General features: G+C 45.3%; 1 protein-coding gene across 4 annotated transcripts in view; it reads left to right on the top strand.

Annotated features, from left to right (window-relative positions):
* The first annotated feature begins 842 nt into the window (after positions 1-842).
* SPOCK3 (SPARC (osteonectin), cwcv and kazal like domains proteoglycan 3) overlaps positions 843-21,080 on the top strand; it is a 434,224-nt gene continuing 413,986 nt past the window's right edge. For 2 of the 4 annotated variants that reach the window (XM_088450291.1, XM_088450293.1), the window contains exons 1-2: positions 843-933; positions 1,046-1,228. In XM_088450291.1, the coding sequence (XP_088306417.1) occupies positions 1,049-1,228 (180 nt within the window). In that variant the 5' untranslated portion in view covers positions 843-933; positions 1,046-1,048. Of the gene's footprint in view, positions 934-1,018; positions 1,229-21,080 lie in introns of those variants that run through there. The other 2 variants (XM_088450292.1, XM_088450290.1) reach the window with 2 other exon arrangements.

Below are 21,080 nucleotides of genomic sequence, written 5' to 3' on the forward strand. Positions count from 1 at the left end.
GAAAGGCTGATATGCAAAGACACTTGTGCATGCGGTAACTGTATTTCATATCCATTTTGCCATTCCTTAGCTCATTAGAAATACATTGGATTTGTCTTGTTTATAGAATGTTAAAATATAGAAAAATAAGTAATGCCTGGATACATTTTATGTTTTATTTGCACTGATATCAGAAAAGCTACTGCATGTTTTATAGTTCCAGTTAGTCATCCAATGTGAGCATAAAGGGACAAATGATTTCAGCCCGTGGCGGGATTTGGATGTTACCGATGCCTAGCTCATGATACTTACCACTGCCCAGTGACCTGGATTATCCTCAAAGGGGAAACAATGAATTATGCTGTAAATTGCAGTCACTTAAGACTACATGCTCTGGAGAGAAACAAAGAGAAGAGGAGAGAAGCCAAAGAAAGAGAATGAATGAAGTGTAATGTAATGCACCTTATTGCAACTTAATGCAAAAACTGCAATGACATAAGATGACATGAGAGAGAGAGAGAGAGAGAGAGAGAGAGAGAGAGAGAGAGAGAGAGAGAGAGAGAGAGAGAGATTATAAAGTATCTGAATGTAAATTTAAAGGGCATTTTTTGCAATTGTGACATTACTACTGTGTTAGAGCATCATACAGTAGTTTTGCACCTCACATTCCTCTGCACCAAAAGCGATGCTGAATTCTGTACCAGAATGCCTGCACCATTAGAAAACAAAAAGTCACCCCATCCCAAATTCCATTTTGTGGTTGCCCCCCTGGCGCCAGCACTGCCAGGAGAGGGGGGAGGAGGCTGGGGAAAGAGGAGGCAGGCACTCGGCCGGCGCACTGTGCACACTGAGCTCTGCTCCAGACAAGCTCAGGCAGCAGCAGCAGCTCCTGGTAGTTGGCAGCGTTGAGCTGCATGTGTAGTGGTAGAACGCAGCGCAGGCTGTACATGCAAGGTGACTAGTCTGCTGGCGCTGCCATCTCTTATCATACCTAGCGCTGCATGTGAAGGTGAGAGAGCTGCCAGTCTCCGCTCTGACCATGGTTTCTCCCCACTTGTGTCTCCAGCAGATGATGATGGGAAAGGTAACCCTGGTACTGGTGTATGCAGCAGCCTGCAGTGGGGCTCTGGCAGCGGCTGCAGCAGCGACTGGCCGGTCAGACAGAGGGAATTTCCTGGATGATAAACAATGGCTAACCACTATATCCCAGTATGACAAGGATGCCGGACACTGGAATCGATTCCGCGATGTAAGTTCACCTTTATCCCCCCTTTTTCTGCCTTTGTAACTTGGAGGAGAGAATTATGCGGCTGCCCCCAGGCTGTGAGCCGCGACTACCTGGTAATGAGAATGCCTTTCCCTCGGTAACTTTTTCTATTACCTGCTGTAACACTGGTGCTTTCCCTATACCTGATGGCCACAAACCAGCTCCTCTATACGGGGCATTACCACTGCTTAAAACTTCAACACCAGAGAGGTCCCTGACTATCTCCTCTATCCCCATCTTCTATGTCTGATGTCTCCTGTTTGTATGTCATGTGGGAAAATGAAGCTAATTGGTTCAATGTATTGATGCATTTGATCGATGTGGTAATTAGGGACAATGCTGTATTTCTTATACCGGGAATTATCAGGGCGTAATAGGCATCACAGCTGCCAGACATGCATTAGCCATAATTCATTGCTAAGGTAGGTTGGTACCAGTGCCAGATTAACAACAGGGCAGCCGGGGTGGTCGCCCAGTGGCCCCCCAAAGACACGTGGGGCCCACAAATACCTACATCCCCACTGTGGCTTATGTGAAGTTGGATTCTGTGGCATAAAGTGAACTGGGGGCATTACACATTTCTGGTGCTGGGAGTATTTCCACATTTTAATTTTGATAACATTGCCAGCATATCACATTGACAACGTTATTGGTTATTGCCCTCTACATGTTAGTCACCCTGGGGACACATAAACCTTAATCTGACCCTGGTTGGTACTTACTATTTGCTTCCCAACCCAATGTGCCCGTTACTAACCGTTCTTGCAGCGCTGTTGGGCCTAAGGCTACAGTTACAATGTGTTTTCTTGTGTCTTGTTCTTGTTATTGCCTGCCTGCTCCTCTAGATATGTGTGTGAGATGGAAATGCTGGCTGTACAGCAGAGCAATGCTACATGCGTATAATGCAAAGACCCCAGCAGCAGGCTCTCTGTGAGCTGTAGAATGCAGCACATAGGTGTTATCAGACAGTCCAGCACGCCGCATGTTACATCCATTCCTTTCCTGAGGGCTGGATTAGACATTAATCAGTGACTTCCAGGGAGCCCTGAGTGGGGTCTGAGGTACCATTTGTGATGTATAGGGAGTGGGAAAAGCAGATGTTTGTACAGTAAACCCCAACATTGTGCATACATGCTGCAAGTGCTGGCAGCTATTTCCTCAGTAACAAAAAGTAGAGATGGCAAAGAAACAAATGTACCAGTACTGTCAGTTCTGTGTGTATTCTGTAAAATCGCCACAGTCTTTGTGATACACGATTGTAATCTGACTGAAGTCCCACAGGCATCCACATTTCTGTTTCATATTACTTTATCCACTCTGCTACATGCTAAACAGCAAAGAAATACAGTGTATCATTATCTTTTTAAAGGACTGCAAATTGTATGTATGTCATATGTAGCAAAAACAATTGAACATTTATTAAGTAGAGGAGAATGTTATGTGAAAATTGGGATTTTAAGGAACCACTATTTGAAATTGTGTTCAAATCATTAATAATGAAATTTTAAACACTGAAGGTAATACAGCAGTTATTACAATGAACAGTGCACTGATTGTCAGTTGTGATACTGTATACAATAATTGATTACAGGCTTTGGGATAAATGTTTACATGAGCCAATCATTTGCACTCAAGGTCAATGTGCATTTTGAGTTTGATTGAAACACAGCAAAAAAAAAAAAGTTGCTGAACAACTGAATTTTGTTTTCTGAAACTAGATTCATGCCAGTAATTAAGACTCTGAATTGCTATCATGTCCCCAGATATTTTATTAGAAAGTAAAGATGGACTCAATTCAGGATGAATGCAGGAAAGGTTTCCATGCTAATTGATGAAAATAGTATGTAAATAGGATATGACAGCTAAACAATTTCTCAGCTACAGTATGTGGGTTCTAGTCTTAAGCTGGCCATACATGGAGCAATATGCACTGTGCGACGTGACAGGGGATCCGACATCTGACATATCGGGCGGTCCCCACACATGGTGTGATCATGTCCGCCTGTCCGATATGCCGGCTCCCCCTGCATGGGATCGTACATCGCATCCCCTGATTGACTAAACCTGCAGTAAGATCTGGGGGTGCGATGTACTACCCCAAGGGTGCGTGCTCTGTCTGATATCATGCCCATACACGGTGCGATGGAGCAGCCAAATCGTACCAATCCGTCGGATCGGCTGCTTTATCGCACCGTGTATGGGCATCTTAACTACAGAGTGTAGGATAAGTCTTACAATGCACTATATTCTACTTTATGAATCTTGTTTTATTGGTACACTTTTATATGTATACAACCTCTTTTCAAACAGAAATATTTATGCCAAGGAAGCTGATATCCTATGCAAAATCTAATTGACTAGTCAAAGTCAAAATGACTGGCTACAACAGGGCTTACATGCCTCCACTGAGAAACTCCATAATAATATGTGATAATAATATCACATATTTTATACATCACTACACTATAAAAAAATGTCTGGTTGATTCTAAATAAATGATGTAGCATGGCTTTTATATTCTGAAACTAGTCAAGCAAAATATTGTAAATGATGACATTAAGCATTTTGCCATTTAGGCATTAGCCATGCCCTTTAATAAAACTGTAACAGGCTAGCTGAGTGCTGCAGGGATCAGAAGCATGGAAAGTGGTGACTTGAGTAGTGTTTTGTCATACATTAGAGTCTACCATAAATTATGAGTGTGGGTGGTGATGCTAACTGTACTTGGGGGCCCTTCTAAAATGTGAGGCATCTATACATGGCACACCTAAACATTCAAAACAAATCTTTACTTTCCCCGGAAAGTATAACTTTGAACATTAAAAATAGTGGAGCTTGTAGACTTAGAAGATTAACCACTAAAGAAGTGTTAAAAGAGCTAGCTGTTGGCGACTTGACTGCCTAAAATAAAAACTAAAATAAAGAAATAATAATCTGACAATAAACATTTAAACAGCAAACAAAACATAAGCTCTACAAGCTTCATCCATTCAACACAGATGGCATAATGGTTAGCATTACTACCTCACAGCACTGAGGTTGTGGGTTCAATTACCAGTACGGCCTTAACTGTGTGGAACTTTGTATATTCTCCCTGTACGTGTGTGGGTTTCCTCCGGGTGCTCTGATTTTCTCCCACAATCCAAAAATATAATGATAGGTTAATTGGCTCCCAACAGAGTGTGTCCATATGGTAGGGAATATAGGCCCTCATTCAGAGCCGTACGCTCTGAGCAGAGCGCACGCTCTGAATGAGGGCCGGCCTTCATGAAAATGGAGCGTCCTCCTGGACGCTCGTATAGCTGTGGGTCACCACCCACAGGCTATACGAGCGTGCATTTTGATGGCCGCGATGGTCGTGACCATCGCGACCATCGAAATTGCGAGCCGGAGCCTGCGGTTGAGGTTTTCAACCGCAAGCTCTGGAGTGATTTTGGCTCTATCAGAGCCAAAATTACTCCCACTGACATCACTAGTGATGTCAGTGGGCCGGCTTCTGACGGGAGGCGTTCCCGTGGGAACGCCCCCGTCAGGGAGGCACGCCTACCAAAGGGGGCGTGCTGTCAATCAACATCGACAGCACGCCCCCTTTGATCAGACACAACGAGCGAAGGACTTTCCTTCGCTCGTCGCGTCTGGCGCATGCGCACGACGGAGCTCCCTCCGTTGTGCGCATGCTCAGTCCAGAACATCGACCCACTTGCGAGCGGACAGCCGCTCGCGAGTGGGTCTGAATCAGGCCCATAGTTTGTAAACTCCACTCGTGCAGGGACTAAAGTAAATGTAGTATTTTCTAAAAAGCGCTGTGGAATATGGGGGTCATTCAGACCCACTCGCCAGTGGCAGTACGCTCGCAAGTGGATCGATGTTCCCCACTGCGCATGCGCACGATGGAGGGAGCTCCGTCGTGCGCATGCGCGAGACCCGGCGAGCGAAGGACTTTCCTTCGCTCGGAGTCTCGCATCAAAGGGGGCGTGCTGTCGATGTTGTCGACAGCACGCCCCACTAGTGATGTCAGTGGGAGTGATTTTGGCTCTGATAGAGCCAAAATCACTCCAGGGCTTGCGGTTGAGAAACCCGACCTCAGGGTTTCACTCGCAAGTCCGATGGCCGTGACCCACAGCTATACGAGCACCCAGGAGGACGCTCCATTTTAATGGAGGTGGGCCCTGATTCAGAGCGAGCGCTCTGGTCAGAGCGTCCGGCTCTGAATCAGGGCCTATGTGTGCAGTATATAAATAATTGGTAATAAATCAATAATTAGGAGCAATTCAATCAGTTTTAGTTTTGGGTGGCAAACTCCCATAAATGAGCACCAGGGGGGAAGATGGGCAGCTCACATCAAGTGCTGGATTTTCAGAGTAGAAACCCAGTGGTGTGGCTCAATTAATAAGAAAGATATTGGCACAGCAAGACATCACATAGGTATCAACATCTTCCAATGGTGCTCTGTCACAAGCAGAGTCTGGCGGTACTGGTCCCTGCAGTCTGCATCTAATAAGCAGTCGCATTGCTCTACATCTCAGATCAAAGTTTGGCTTCGATCTTCTCCCCTTGCAGCCATTCTCCTTTTTTCTATGTAGTGGGTATTTGTAGTTACAGCCATGTGAATTCTGACATCAGGTTGGCACAAAATCAATTGCCCAGCCTATTTAAACCACTCTCGCAGTCAGTATCATTGTCAGAGTATTAAGCTCACAGCCTGTAGTCCTAATTCCCTGTACCTTGCTTTCTGTCTGTTAGTTGTACCTCCATAGTGACCCTGCTTGTATCTGACTACCCTATCTGTCTGCTCCTTTGGCACTGCAACAGTGACTACTGGTTCTGACCCCTGGGTAGTTCTGACGGAATCTGTATGTAATGCCGGCAGTCCGGATGCCTCCTGTCAAAATACTGACAGTGGCATCCTGATGATTTGTATACCCTACTCCCTTCTCCCCTGCACCCTAACCCTTCCAGTTAGTGCCTAAACCTAAGTCTTCCCCCTTCGTGCCTAATCCTAACCCTCTCTCCTTAGTGCCTAACCCTAACCCTTCCCCTAGGAGTGCCTAACCCTAACCCCCCCAAAACTTAACCCCACTATGCTACCTAAGCCTAACACTCCCTCCGCGGCTAAAAGCTAAGACGTCCCCGGCTTACCTCGTTTGGGCTGGCATCTTGTCTGTATTCCGGTGTCGAGATTAAGATAGGCATCGGTATTTTGATGCCTATCTTAAGTCCTGTGTCGGGCTTCCACTGCCAGGATTTAGACCGGAGGCATGCCGTCTGCCGGTCTGGTAACTATTTCCCGTTCAGACGATTCTCCTGTCTGCTCCCTTGATTTTGTGATTCCTGGTTCTGACCCATGGTCCGCCTGACTAATCTCAAGTACATGCACCAACCTGAGCTTGCTGACTATCTCAATCTTACCAGCTTGCCACACTGGGATCCCAGAGGGCTGCAACCTGCGTTCCAGGTACAGTGAAGCTCAAACCTCCTTGCAGAAGTCCCTGTTGAAAACCACTGGTACTGCGGACTTTGCGACTTTCTTCTGGGTAGTGGCAATCCTAGTTGGCAGAACCAGATCCATTTAATTTCTGAGATTTTGTAACAGCTTCTAGCAAATGGTAGATAATGTGTGCAACAAAGTATGCTGACCTGTAGATTAAACCTGTAAAGCTATAGATAAAGATAATAAAAGTTTATTAGAAATATATTCCATTGGGGAAATTCAATAGTTTTTTATCGCCATAAATAATGGGTGACCGAAAGGCAATATTCAAATGTTTTGCTGATGAGTGCTAGTGCCGCAGGAGCTGTGGCCGCATTAAAACAATTGAATTTCCCCACTATGAGTTCCTATATAGACGCTAGCTCATCTCTTACCAGGGCTGGATTATAGGGAGGGCGACAGGGGCGGTCATCCCGGGGGCCCCCCCACATAAGGGGCCCCCACACACTGCCCCCGGCCACATCCTGCAAATTAACTGTTGTTTTTTTTTTTTTTAAATCCATAACGCTGCAGCGGCAGTGCAGCCTTGTTTCGAAGCTGCACCAAGCAGCTCTGTCTCCTGACACGGCTGCTCAGTGGGCACGCCGTGATGTGATGTCACATGATCACGCCTGCAAGGAGCTGAGGACAGAGCCGCATTCTTGCAGCAGCAAGCCAGTAACACAGCAGGAGGAACTAGCAGGGGTACTAGCCGAAGGGGCCCGCAGCCAGGCGGCCTTCGCTGGTCTGCTGACCGCTGTGGCGCCCGGGCCGGGGAGAGCCCAGACTAAGAGCTATTTCACAGACTCCGGTTCTGGCCGTCCAGGCAAGGACCGGACGGTAGCTGGCCGGGGTTTTTCAGGCACTCTGTGCCTTTCACAAGCAGCGGCTTTGAGCCGCTTTTATTTATTTATTCATTTTTTATCCTTTTGGGCATGCGCAGCAGCTGCTGCTCAAGCCCGGCCAGCAGCAGACAGTGTGTGTGAAAGGAAACATTGTTTCCTTCACACTACTGGCACGGCCATGGCACGGCACCATCCTGCATAGTCGTTTTTTCTGGCTATAACACGGCGACCGTGCCGTAGCTTTAAATAAATATCATTGAAAGTGTCCAATTTCAACCAATACCTTGCTAACCTATGTAGGTTAGGGCACATAAACCATGTAAGACCCTATGCAACTATTGGCATTTGTCAGAAAAGCAATGCACACCTATTCTTAGTTAAATTCTTAATATTAGTTTCAGTGTCTGTTTTTTATTGTGGCACATTTGTGTACAAATAATAACTCACAAATGAAACTGGCACCAACTCACTGTGTTCCAAATTCCAGAACTATTAATAATAAAGTCTATTTAGAAATCCTTGATTTGTGAATTGCTCTGAAAACAAAGCTGTCTTGAGGGAGACAAAGCCATTAGAGATCATTTACATAATTATTACTGCCCGGTTTTACAGCTGAAACTGGAAACGTCAATGACACCAGCTGGGCTGTACCCAAGGATAGCTAAATAACATAAGATGATGTTAGAAACACCAGTGTAAATGTAGTTGGCAAGTCATTAGAGAGAATAGCCAGCATAAGCTTGTATATATATCCTACCCGATGCAGTAATCATATTCCAATCCTGCAAATACAGGCCTCAATGCCAAGACATGAATATAAGATAGTAAAATGCCAAGTATATTAAATCTCAATTGTAAAGAGCAACGGAATACGCTGGTGTTATATAAATAAGAGTTAATATACTAAAATTCTTATAAACTTAATTCTAAATACTGGGTTTTATTCTGTCTGTTAACTAAAATTATCTAAAAGTATTAAGGGCTCTATTTACTACAATCTGCATTTGTAATGCAGATTGTAGTGTGATATTACCGACTGAATTCGCATTGCGAATTCAGGCAATATCACAGGGATTTACTACAAATCCTTGCAGGGACAGAGCTTGCGATAAAGCTCTGTCCCTGCGAATCCCCTCCGGAGCCTTATCACTGTATTTTTGCAAAAAATACAGTGACAAGTGCCCCGCGCATGCGCCGACCGGCCACTGCTGCTACCCCCCCTGTCGCCAAGCCCCAACCCCATCGCTAAGCCCCACCCTCCGCGATCGCGGACCCCCACCGCGACCCCCCCCTGCGGCCTCCCTCTCCTTTAATTACACTTACTTGCAGTTATCGGGCCTCCGGTGATGTCCTCTGTCGCTCCGGTCAGCTGACATCCCATATTGCACTGGGACCCTGTCAGGTGATGACCGGGCCCCAGTGCAGCATGGGAGACCAGCTGACCGGAGGGAGGACATCACCGGAGCCCCGATCACCGGTCCCTGGACTAAGGTAAGTTTGTTTTTTTAAAATTTTATTTTTACTTTTTTTTACAGTGAATCAGCGTGTGGTCTGTTTAGACCACACAGCTGATCACTGGGGCCAGCTCCGGGCTCTGCTCTCCCCATTATAGCAGAGCAGGAGTCCGGTAACCGGGGGAGACCCTGGATAACACCACCTCCAGGTGGCATTATTATCTCAGGGCTTTTCCCCGGTATTTTTTCACATTTTATTTTTAGTAACTTTGGTCAGATCACATTTCCCAATTATGGGAAATGCGATCTGATTACTAAAAATAAGTGATACTTAGGGGTTGGAGTAGAATTTTACGAATTCTACTCTAATTGCCCTTTAGTAACTGTAGGTGATACTAAAATAATGTGAAAAGGGTGTGAAAACACCCTTTTTCACTTTATTTTAGTAAAAATAATGTTAATAAATGGAGCCCTAAGTGTGCAAGCATACAATGTTATTATAGTGATTCTTATAATTGGTCTAATAGTTATGAGTGAAATAGAAGTGGAGTAGAAGAAGCCATTAATATCCACACTAAAGGCCAAAGGTGTAGCTACAGAAGGTGCAGGGGGTGCGGATGCTACAGTATATAGTCCAGGCCGCCTACAGGGCCCGACCCTCACCCTGCACCCAGTTGCCCTGCACCACACCACAGTGTACTAGAAAGTGTGGGGCAGACACTCACCTCCTGAGCCCCGTGGGCAGCTTTCTTTGCAGTGTGCTGGTGCAGGCAGGGGCACTGAGTGGGGAGGGCGGGTACTAATTACCCGGGCTTATTGGAGAGGCGCAGCGGGGGCCCCTGTCCACTGCTGTCCCCCCTCCCTCTTACCTGTCAGCAGCCTCTCTCCCCAGCCCAACATATGCTGCTGTATGCTGGCTGCAGTGGGGCCAGATAGGCTGCTGCCACTGAGCAGCATCAGCTGTTTCCTCTGCCTATGCAGGGGTGGGGGAGAGCAATCACAATGATTGCGCCTCTCCCTGGATTTACCCCTGGCTAAGGGGCTCACAGCGCCCCCCTGTTCAGTGCACTGCAAATATTTTTTTCTAACGGGTGTGTGGACACACCTCTTACAATTAGGCCATGCCCCCAAAATGTACTACGGTTTGGACCAGCTCTCTACAGGCCTGTCTGCAAGCATATCTGTTTTCCTGGCTGGCTCCATCTCTCCAGTTCTCACTGATGCTGGGAGGAGGCGTGACTGTGGTCTGGGGCTGTCCTACTCCCAGCAGGCTCAACTTGACCATGCCTCCTCCCAGCATCAGAGATGGAGCTTGCCCGCCAGGACAGCATATGTGCCTGCAGCAGGGTAACACAAAGAAAGAAGAAGCCTCCCACGGGGCTCAGGAGGGGGGCACCCGCCCACCACATAATAATCCACGGCAGGGGGGTGGTGCATTTGGGCATGAAAATTTTGCTATGGGGCTCTCTTAGATCTAGTAACACTCCTGTTAAGGGTGTCTATTTAGTGAACCAGACAATCACAGTTTTCCAACATATTAGCTGGAGAAAGTGATATTTAAATCATCTCTATATTTAACTGCACTGAAAAGTCTGGAGAAATCACTGATTTCTCTGACTTTTCCGTTGTCACTGCAGAATAGGAAGCCCCCATAGGATGTAATGGCAGCTACTACCAGACAATATAGAAAGGTGAGAAGCAAACATAATGCCATCTCTTGATGGCGTTATGTATACTATTTCTTACCTTTGCTGAAGTCGAGTTGGATGCTTCCTCCTCTGTCTTCCATGATACCATGTGTGCTGAAATGGTGCATGTGCATTGCAGATTTTAATATGCTTCACAAGTGTAAGAATGATCTCCTGCCATTGGGCAAATCTTCTCTGAGACAAACCTTTAGCCCACGGTCTGTCCCGGCATGTCATTTCATATAAATATCATAGGCAAGCGCAGGGGGGGTTTCGTCTGCCTGGAAACCCCCCTCCTCAGCACACACCATGACCACAGTAGAAATAGTAATATAATATAATTTTACTATGCTACATGTTCTTCTAAGTATCACAAATTAAATAATTAGCACCACCTGTGGATCTTTTAACATGTATCAGCCTGTAATTAATAACCTGTGCACCACCTAGGAGATCTGGAAATCATGCAATGTTAGCGATGCACTGCTATAGAAGCCAATATGTACATATATGTCCAGGGCAGTGCTAGGTTCTTCTGCTGCTCCTTTAGGCTCCCGAACTTGCTCCCATGCCCTGGAATGGTGCCCACATCTAAAATAAAAACATTCAGCTCAGGCAGGATGGCTTACTGCCGCATCAACTGACTTACTGTGATCTTGTATATGCTGGAATTATGACACACAATACACTATGTATGACACATATTAAAGCTGGTTAAGTACTAATTCTGCCCTCTTCATGGACTGGCAACACTCGCTGTAAAACAAACCTTTTGGAAACCCCCCTCTAGAAATCCTACGTTTGCCACTGCATATGGCTAAATTGTTTTCACAATATGAAGAAATACCCAGAGGCACTATTTAAAGGCTTACCCTGTTTTTTCCTACATAGACCATAGGACATTTTCCAGGAGTTCTACAACAATATTAAAATAAATAAAATTATACTAACTTCATGCATGTTCTTAGAAGGGCTGCTCCAATAAAAATCATTTTGGAGGTGACTAATTGAGTTATGTTTGCATTATCCCGGCTGTTGGAATGCCATCGCTCATAATTCCAATACTAGTCAGAATCCTGGTGCTGGCATCCCGACCGCCGGCAACATGTCAGTAAGTATCGGGGTTAGGGGGAGAGCAATAGGGGGAGGGCTAGGGTTAGACACTAGGGAGGGAGGGTTAGGTATAGGCTGCGGGGGGGGGAGGTTAGGTTTAGGTTGCAGGGAGGGTTAGGGGTAGGGGAATGGTAATATACTTACCTTCATTTGTCAGCATTGTGACCCAGTCGGGATGCCAGTGTCAAAATTCTGACTGCTGGGATCCCGAGTGCCAGCATCCTGTACCCAACCAGAGCCATCACAGCATAATAATGGAAATCATTTTTAATTTAACTTTGATGATCAAAGATTAACGAGTTTCTTTGTTACAGAATAATAAACACAAGTACAAATAGCCATAGGCAGATTTAGCCTCATGGGGCCCTAAGCAAGATACCAATTTGGGGCTCCGCTTCCTCAAACAATTCCCCCCCCAGTCAGTCTGCATCTGCCAAATCCCCCCCACCCCACCAGTCAGTCATTGTATGCCTAATCCTCTCATCCCCCGTCCCAGGACTGGAACATTTTGAAATAATTGTGGATATTACAGAGAAGGACTTATGTCTACAGTAACTGATGTGCCAAGTTTAACCCCCCACACCCTCGGGCAGCACCCGCACCACCCCCGACCACCCACTTGTAGCAGGTGAATGTAGGTGAAATTTGGAATCAGTTAAGGTGCCTGCCAGTGTGAGGAGAGGAAAGGGGTGTTGTCGGCCCAAAGCACCCTGTCCTCCCCACATTGGCAGGTGCCACAAACCCCACACCTACATGCCTCCCCCTTCCCCTAGTAAAATCAAAGGCAGCAGGTGCACATCACCTTCTATTCTAGTATCCATTTTGGGCGGCAGCACACCTCAACTTCTTCTTAGCTCCCTTCTCTGTGTGTGTGATGTGACAAGTCACACACAGGCAGACAACACAGTGGAGAGCAGGAGAGGAGACAGAGCAGCACCCGGAACTTGTCCAGAATCAATGAGTCTGCTGGGGTCCAGAAGTAAAAATACACATGGACACTCTAATAACCAGCCCTGTCACCATAGTGGCAGAACTAGTGAGTGGTGAGCCCAGGTGCAACAGTATGCTTTGGGGGGCCCATCCCACTGCAAGTAAGTGACTATCTGCTGGCCAAAGGCATGCAACCAAAAAAGGGGTGTGGTCTTGTGGGGAAGTCTCATATAATGCAGAGAGCGTTACAGTGAGCACCATATAATGTAGAGAGCATTGCAGTGACTGCCTAGTAATGCAGAGTGTGTCACAGTGAGTGTCATATAATGCAGAGTGTTGCAGTGAGTGCTATATAATGCAGTGCATATCACAGTGACTGTCTATTAATGCAGGGAGCATCGCAGAAACTGCCTACTAATGCAGAGAGCATTGCAGTGAGTGCTATATAAAGCAGAGCATATCACAGTGACTGCCTAGTAATGCAGAGAGCATCGTAGTGAGTGCCATATAATGCAGAGAGCATCACAGTGAGTGCTGTATAAAGCAGAGCATATCACAGTGACTGCCTAGTAATGCAGAGAGCATCGCAGTGAGTGCCATATAATGCATAGACTGTCACAGTGAGTGCTATATAAAGCAGAGCATATCACAGTGACTGCCTAGTAATGCAGAGAGCATTGCAGTGAGTGCCATATAATGCAGAGAGCATCTCAGTGAGTACCATATTATGCATAGAGTGTCACAGTGAGCACTATATAATGCGAGTGGGTCTCAATCAGGGCCAGAGTGTCACAGTGAGTGCTATATAAAGCAGAGCATATCACAGTGACTGCCTAGTAAGGCAGAGAGCATCGCAGTGAGTGCCATATAATGTATAGAGTGTTGCAGTGAGTGCTATATAAAGCAGAGCATATCACAGTGACTGCCTAGTAATACAGAGCATTGCAGTGAGTGCGATATAATGCAGAGAGCATCTCAGTGATTGCCATATAATGCATAGAGTGTCGCAGTGAGCACTATATAATGCAGAGCATATCACAGTGACTGCCTACTAATGCAGAGAGCATCGCAGTGAGTGCCATATAATCAGGAGTTAAAGTGGGCAGGAACTAGTTCCACCTCCGCCAAGTCCCTGCACAGAAGTCCCACAGACAGAGAGCCACTCACTGTCTGCCTAGGGAGGCTCAATTTCTTCAGAGAAACCAGCATATAGGTAAGGAAAGAATCAAACGAAGGTCATACATAGGGGTTGCAAAAAACATTGGGCAACCAAGTGACATAGACTAGTTTGTGGGGACCCAATAAAAAAACTCAGAGGCACGTCAGAAAAATAACACTGATGATATAGAAAATAAATTTTTTCTTTTTAAGTGATCTAACATTGTAATCTCAGCTGATAGCAGGAGTGCTAAAAAAGCATCTAAAATGTATTTCACACTGTCATAGCCCCCAAATCAAAGCTTCTGGGGGCCTAGGCGGCCCCCAGCCATTCACTTTACAATTTACAACAGTGTGTGTATGCAGGGCCGCCATCAGGGGGGGACTGCCGGGCCTCGAGTCCCGGGCCCGGAGAGAGCATAGACAGAGGGGGGCCCGGGAGGCTGCGGTGCTGCACCGGCAGCCATGGAGTACAGTTATATAACGCCTGACAGTCCCTGCATTGCATTAACAAATATGGTGCCGGCCGCGAGCCAGCCAACGCTCGTGGACCGGTCCCGCTCCTGATTGGCTGCCCGTTCCCAAGCTTTGATTGACTGGTGTCTGGCACCATCCAATCAAAGCTCCCGGACTGGCAGCCAATCAGGAGCATCCGCTCCTGATTGGCTGCCGGTCCGCGAGCTTTGATTGGCTCGGGCCCGGTAGCCTATGTGAAATGCCGATGTGTGCAGCAGCAGTGGACACTACAGCTCTTCCAGTCACGATTCTGATATGCCATCAGCGCGCCGCTGTTTCCGGCTGCCAACTGAAGAAGCGCACACCAGGTACAGATATAGTGCCTGACCTTGCCCTGTGCTCCCCCTCCTGTTCCAGCCAGCTCTCCCTACCATGTCCCCCCCCACTCTGCCCTGAGCCTCCCCAGCTAGTCCAGCCAGCCTTCCCTGTCCCTCTCCTAGTCTAGACAGACTTCCCTGCCCTGCACCCCCCAATCCAGACAGCCCTCCCTGCCCTGTGTTTCTCCCCCCTAGTCCAGCCAGCCATCCCTGTCCCCCCCCCTAATCCAGTCAGATTTTTCTGAATTTTGATGTGGGTCTAATTTTTTGAACGTATTTTATTATATTTAATAATATATATATATATATATATATATATGTATCCATCCATCCCCTCTCCCTCGGGGGGGGGGCCCTGTGTACTTTGTCAGTACCGGGCCCCACCATTTCTGATGGCAGCCCTGTGTGTATGTGTGTGTAAAGAGCAGTAGTCACACTTTTTTGGGCCTGTCAGACTAGCGTGGCGGGGGATGGGGAGTAGGCGGCTGGAGAGATGAGTTCCACCACCTCTCCAGGACCACTTTAAGCCCTGCATATAATGCATAGTGTCGCAGTGAGTGCTATATAATGCAGAGTATATCACAGTGACTGCCTACTAATGCAGAGAGCATCGCAGTGAGTGCCATATAATGCAGAGGGCGTCACAGTGAGTTCCATATAATGCATAGAGTGTCGCAGTGAGTGCTATATAATGCAGAGTATATCACAACCACTGCCTATTAATGTAGAGAACATTTCAGTGAGCACCATATAATGCAGAGAACGTCACAGCGACAGCCTAGTAATACAAAGAGAGTTGCAATAAGCGCTATGTAATGCAGAGAGCATCGCAGTAAACACCATATAATGCAGAGAACATCGGTGACCCACATATTAGTTATAAAACAGATAATATCAATACACCTCTGACACACACAGAAAATTAATACACCCCACACACACACACTACATTAATATACTACCCCCACCACAGACAGTATTAAAACACATTCCAACGCCCCCCCAAAAAATACACCTTCCCATTACATACATATACCACCCCCTTAGATACATATACCACCCCCTTAGATGACACTGGTACTTACTTGCCTCAGGATCTGTGTGGTCCCTGATGGTCTCCAAAGCACAGGAAAGGAAAGAACTCAAGGAGAAACACAGGGCTAGACTGGAAAGGAAGAGGCGGGGTCTCGGTGTTGGGGGGCGGGGTCTCAGGCATCGTTCAGGAATAGGAGGGTGACTATAGAATAGACAGAGAGGAGGAAGCGGGGACTCAGGGGAAGAGGCTGGGTCTCGGGCAGTCAAGTGACAGGTAGAACGAGGATAAGAAGGGGAGGGGCCCCCTCCTCTCCTCCAGCCGGATCGCCTCCTCTTTCCTTACGGCCAGCCACAGAATACTGTAATAATGAGTCATATTAGTACTGGCTGGCTGCCGGTCCCTTTATTGTCGCGGGCCCTTGTGTAAACACTGCCGATGCTGCGGGCCCCCTGGGACCCACCAGGCCCTAAGTGCCTGCTTTGGTAGCTTCTGCAAATAGCTATGAGGTTTTTTTTTTAAATGGGACGTTTGATGCTCTGTTCCAGGTGAAAGACTTACATTTCCATATGTTGCAGATAGTTGGTTTCAGTTTTACCTATTAGTGTCCTATACACCTACAAAATAATATAGCACACAGAGTGTAAAGCCGGGCATACACGGTGCGATTTCCTAACGTTCAGATGTCTTGTACGATTTCCCTTGAGATTCTTCCCTTGAAATTCTCTGTATGATTTGTCAAATGGTGTACACGATTGTACATACGAGCGTACGATACCAATGCGTCGTCAATCCCATCAATCCCAAAATGGAGGAGGGGAGTGGCCAGGGATTTTGCAAGACCTCGTACATCACACATAGGATCTTACGCCAGCAAAACAGCATACGATGTGTATCATATCGTACATGATAGGTCGAAATCTTACCGCTTTTCTATAAGATCTACGATGCAGAATTACGACGGTGGGGACGCGCATCGTCATCGTAATCGTACAAATACCGCACACGATTGGTCGATACGATTGATCTAAATGGGCCATATGGTGCAAAAAATCGCACCATGTATGGGCCGCATAAGAAAATAGGTTTTTCTCTTACTATTCTTACAGAACAATTTATAGGTAAAATTATACAGAGCAACAAAGTGATTTGGCAACTTTAATTAAAACATATAACACTACTGCATTAAAAAGAACAGTTTAAAAAATCCAGAAAGAGAAAGAAAATATTATTTTAATTATTCCATTTTTCCCAAATGCAAAAGTCTTTATTATGAGAATAGTGGACATTTCTGAACAAAATGTACCATTAAGTAAGAATGATGGAAACATTTGAAAAAGAAATGAGTACTCACCCTTCTTACTGCAACCTTCATTCAAACTGCATCTCTTAATGAGCTTACTCCCGCAGGAAACTCTGGTGATCAACATTTTCATGAACAAAGAGGTACATTTCTAAAAATGTGTATACAGAAAAACTGTGCAGAACAAGACCTGCTGAAACTGATGGGCAACAATACCAACATTTTATCAAGATGTACTTTTATAAAAAATTTTCATAAATGTCTCGCAAATGGCACAGGATAAGTGCCAGTTTTCATGTTGCAAGTGATACTTACCTTTTTTCTGAAAACTCCTGCAGTCCCAGTAATAGACTCTTGTGATGGATAATAATACTTTCCTGCATTATAGATATGGCACTCTACTGAGTGAGGACCATTTTTGTAAAAGGATACAAAACACTTTTATAAACTCACTAAATATAGCCTACATTTTTCATTCACTTGAAACAGCTATGCCTACAATGAGGAATCAGTATGTAATGCCGGCTGTCGGGATGCCTCCTGTTAGAATACCGACAGCGGCATCCCAATGGTTGGTATTATTATTATTATCCGTTATTTATATGGCGCCACAAGTGTTCCCCAGCGCCTTATATAGTACATAGAACTAATAAGTAAATAAGAAACAAGTAACTTACAGTACATTACAGTGAAGGACACAATTTATATACATTGCTGCAATAGCGATTAAAGCACTCACAATAAGCAGCAGGGAGTTGGCAGTCATGTGTTAGGTGCCCTAATGGGGAGTAAAGAGTAGAAAAAATGTAAAGAGAAGCACATGAGGGAAGAGGTCCCTGCTCGTGAGAGCTTACATTCTAAACAGGGGTCGGCTAAGTATACTTACCCTCCCCCCTTCCCCCGCTAACCCTCCCATTTTGTAGCCTAACCCATCCCGCACCCTAACCCTTCCCGTTATTGCCTAAACATAAGTCTCCCCTCTTCGTGTCTAAACCTAACCCTCCCCCATTAGTACCTAACCATCCCCCATTAGTGCCTAACCCTAACCGTCCCCCCTAATGGTGCCTAACCCTAACCCCCCCAAAACCTAACCCTAACCCCTCTACGTTCCCTAAACCTAACCCTCCCCTCCCGCGGCTATCGCTAAGGGCGCCCTGGACTTACCTAGTTTGGGCTGGCGTCCTTCGGCGTTCCATCATTGGGATTAAGATAGACATCAGTATTTTGATACCTATCTTAATTCCACTGTTGGTATTGAGAACGGCCACCGGTCTCAGTACTACATCCCCTAAAATGAAAGTGTACTACTGTATATATCATTTAAACCAATTTTTTTAAATAACTATTTTAATTTTTTCATGTGAATTTGTCAATTTACTCAATTTGACCTGAAAGCACTACCCAGATGTCAGTAGAATTGTGGTTATTCACAAGTAAATTCTTCTAGTTAGGTACTGACGTTCCATTAAAATATTATTGCAAAATATACTTTACAGTATTATTAACATACACACAACTTTAAAAATGTTTATCACAATATTTAAAAGGAACTAGTTTCCAGTATAATCACCAAATATTAATTTGCTTAATTGTGTCTAGCACAGAGTAATGTTTATGATAACAGATTTTTATGTTATCCCTCTGTTCATGCTGAGCAATCTCGGGGATATGTCTGCTATTTCTTTGTGCACTTTCTGTCATATATAATTATATATACTTACCTGACATTGCATGGTCACAACTGCAAAGATGTCACACATACTGCTTGCTACTAGGTCACTCCCCAAGCTATTATATTCCCGGGATTAGCGGTGATGGCAGTGTTACTGGATAACAGCACCCGCCCGCTAGAGAGACAAACCAGCTTGTGCAGGGAGGCACGCTGCGACTTTGTATGTATGCAAGATCCCCAATGAAGGGTTCGTAAGTGTGGATTTTCTATAAAGACTCTGCATAAATTACCGGAGTTTGTATATTGGAATAACAAACAGTTTCACACTGGAGGTAATCATTACAAATTATTACAAAATAACCCTATAAGTGAGGACCTTATACCTCTAAGCGCATTTGGGGGCCCATTTATCAGAGTATATTTGAGGTATAATCCCCGAAAACACCCGTTTTCGGGGGTTTACCTCAAATATTAAGTATCCCCCAGATGTACTAAGGAGGGACAGCAGCAGGTATTTCCGAACCATTCAATTACTGCTGGCAGCCGCCTTCCCCATAGGTGTCTATGGGGGATGCAAAGCTGCCAAATGTACTAATATCCGGAATGCGATGCATTCCAGATATTGGCCCCCATCAGCTAACGCCATCTGAAGATGGGGTCAGCCGCTGTACCTTATGGGCTACACCGTGGATATTTGGCCGGCGGAGGGATCCACTGGAGCCCTCCCTGGCTATGGCGGCTGTGCATGTGCAATCTGCGGGACTGCGCATGTGCACCACCCCCTGCACTGGCCAGCAGCTCTCCAGAGACATCACAGCGACTGGCTCCTTTCGGAGCTCGTGTCCCTGCATGTCCCAGATGATGCATCCGGCCGGTATGATCACATTTTGCAATGCGATCATGGGCGTTACTGGCATGAATTGATTGTGTTGCAAAGCGATCAATTATAAATGGATGCCTTAGTGCATTTAACTCTACACCTTTTTATGTCAACAGTACGGTATTTGTATTTGAACCAGTCTATTTCGTACCAAATCAACAGATATATACTGGAGGAAATTCCATTGCACGGCCAATACAATTAAATTCTCCTCAAGCCGAAAACAAAAGGGTTTTATATCTTTAAGCGCAGTCAGTGCATCTGATCCTGCTATTCACGTTATTTACAACTAAACCTGTACTAACATGAATGCTGCTACGTTAGTGATATGTGGGTATAGGATTATGGTTATTTCTTATGTTGCAATTTATATTATTTGTATGACACCGAATAACGATTTATCATATAAAGTTAGTTCTTTATATATATCATTTACTGTATATATATATATTATATATATATATATATATTTTATATATATATATTTTATATTTTTTATATATTTTATATTTGTTTATGTGATAATTAAATAAATATTTTAATTGGTTTATACTCCAGCGCAGAATTTTGTGATATTATGCTAGTTTTTGTGAGGTGGGCAATACCTCACTTTAATTCTGCAGCAGGTGTACCATATAAGCGATTATTCCAGCTAGTGGGCTTATAGGCGCTGAGAACGTATTGATCTTAAGGTGCCCATACACGGTGCGATAAAGCAGTCGATTCAACAGATTGGTATGATTTGGCTGCTATATGGTACCGTGAAAGGGCATGATATCGGCCAGTGCGTGCACCCGTGGGATCGTACATTTCAGCCCCAGATCTTACTGCAGGTTCAGTTGATCTGGGGATGCGATGTGCGATCTCATGCAGCACTATGCAGGTGGGGGAGCGGCATATTGGGCAGTCGACAACCCGATCGTACCATGTGTGGGGACCGCATGATATGTTGGACATCGGATCCCCCGTCGCGTCGCACGGTGCTTATCGCACTGTGTATGGGTGGCTTACATTTCTGACATGCTGACAACATCTAGTATCATTGCCATACACTGTGGGATTATGGCAACGATATTAGATGCTTTCTGCATGTCCGGCAGTCCGATAATTGCTAGACAGTTGTGGCAATACACCGTACAATTATCGGCCCAATCAGATGATTATTGACTGATGGAGCTAATTATTGAACAGTGTATGCCCAGCATTCGTAGTAATGTAAACATTTTTTACAATTGTATAACATAACTATACAATTACTTAAGCATCTCTTAATATATAAAAAATTATCAAATGCAGTGTTGGATGCCTTTTCCCTAACTGGTGTATTGTTGTGTACAGGATGACTTACGAGTTTACTTGGACACTTTGAGTTTCTAAGACAAAACAGTTCTAATGCAATTTCTATATTCTACACAGTAATAATATGAATAGCAAGACAATGAAGGCACATTTCAC

This window comes from Taudactylus pleione, unplaced genomic scaffold (assembly GCF_031769625.1).
Source record: "Taudactylus pleione unplaced genomic scaffold, aTauple2 ptg000513l, whole genome shotgun sequence".
Taxonomy (NCBI): domain Eukaryota; kingdom Metazoa; phylum Chordata; class Amphibia; order Anura; family Myobatrachidae; genus Taudactylus; species Taudactylus pleione.